The following is a 1601-nucleotide window of genomic DNA, read 5'->3' as shown; positions in this document are numbered from 1 at the left end:
CAGCAGGAGAACCCACTGCATCTGTGAAGTCAGCCATCTCCCAGCCTTAAATGAGAGTTCCACATGGGAATGGATACAGGGAACAAGAAGAGAGTTGGCGTTATTGCCTTAGACCAAGTATCTAGCACTGAGTGTGTGTGGCTGATTCTTTGAGGTTCATAGTAACGTTTCCATTAGCTTTCTTTAGTTTTAGGGGCAGGCAGGTTGAGCCAGGGTGTCATGTATCTTTAGACTAATCAGGAACTTGCTGTGTAGCTGACAATGTCCTTAAACTTTTGTTCCTCCTGCCTGCATCTCCCTTGTGCTGTGATTACAGACATGTGCCCCCATGCCAGGCTTATGTGGTACTGGGGAATCAAACTCAGGACTCTTTAAGTGCTAGGCAAGGACTTTGCCACCTAAGCTCCATCGGGAGCACACTTTGGCAGGCTTTTTACTATATTCTTACTGCTTTGTCAGTTCACTCAGGTAGGAAATAAATGAAAGCAGGATGCATAATTTAGAGAAAAACTATCTTCAAGATTTATTTTTTAAAATAAAGTTTACAGACTAGAGAAATGGCTCAGTGGTTCAGAGTACTGGTTACTCTTGGGGAGGGCCTAGGATCAGTTCCTAGCATGGTAGCTCCCAACCATCTATAATTCCAGTTCCAGGGGCTTTGGTGGGTTTTCTGGCCATCCTGGGCTCCAGGCACACATAGTCTACATACATACATTTGGGCATACACTCCTACTTTTAAAATAGACATTAAGAATTAACCTTTACAAAGCTTTCAATAAATAAATTCCACTTAAAAGACTTTCTTTGGATTGGTCACATTATTTCAGCAGGAAAAATCCCAATCCCTTGACATCATGAGGATATAAAGACAGCCGTAAGGTTCCCAGGGACTCAGGAGGCAAAATGAAGCCTTTGTTCTTGTTAGTGCAGCCCTGCCAGCAGTCTGCTTTCTACCCTGGGGGCCACAGTCCCCTAGTGTCTCCACCGCTGACAGATGCAGCCCACGGGGTTTCGGCCTGGCCTTGAACTCAAGGTCCTCCTGGCTCAATCCACCAAGTGTGCTACTGGGATTCCAGGCTTCGTCCTATGCCTAGCATCAACCAGAGATGTTGAACTCATATATGTACATACATGTACCCTGGTTTGCATAAAGGAGGGCAGGGATAATACTAAGGGTACTGCTTTGAAATCACTAAGAATATAAGCATATTAAGAACATCATTCCAAGGAATATTTATGCAAGTGTAAACACTTATATTTTGATAAACATGGCTCTGCTTGAGTGTGCTCAGGACTGGTGTTTGTAGTGTTTCAGGGTGCACAGATTTGCTGCTGGGTCTCCTGAGTGACTCCAGGTGTCACCTTTGCTTTCCTCAGGATGGCTCTGAAACATTTTATTCTTTCAAGTATCAAATCAAGGAGGGCAACTGCTCTGTTCAGAGTGGCCTCGACTGGCAGGACTGTGACTTCAAGAACGCCGAGGAAGCCGTGAGTGTGCTCTTTATATAAAAGCCCCAGCCTGCCCCACACAACCCTCATGGTGCTATGAAATTTACATGAGACTGGTAAACTGACAGATCAGTATGAAACTTGTATTCAGC

At 44.7% G+C, this 1601-nt stretch overlaps 1 protein-coding gene across 1 annotated transcript in view; it reads left to right on the top strand.

The window, feature by feature from the left end:
* Positions 1–63: 63 nt before the first annotated feature.
* Kng1 (kininogen 1) overlaps positions 64–1601 on the top strand; it is a gene marked incomplete at its 3' end in the record, with an annotated part of 23314 nt that continues 21776 nt past the window's right edge. Inside the window, exons 1-2 of the mRNA XM_031364595.1 lie at positions 64–117; positions 1378–1488. Of these exons, the coding sequence (XP_031220455.1) occupies positions 64–117; positions 1378–1488 (165 nt within the window). The remainder of the gene's footprint in view (positions 118–1377; positions 1489–1601) is intronic.

Source organism: Mastomys coucha, unplaced genomic scaffold (assembly GCF_008632895.1).
Source record: "Mastomys coucha isolate ucsf_1 unplaced genomic scaffold, UCSF_Mcou_1 pScaffold12, whole genome shotgun sequence".
Lineage (NCBI taxonomy): Eukaryota > Metazoa > Chordata > Mammalia > Rodentia > Muridae > Mastomys > Mastomys coucha.
The sequence above is the reverse complement of the archived record's forward strand: the minus strand, read 5'-3'. Positions and strand labels throughout refer to the sequence as shown.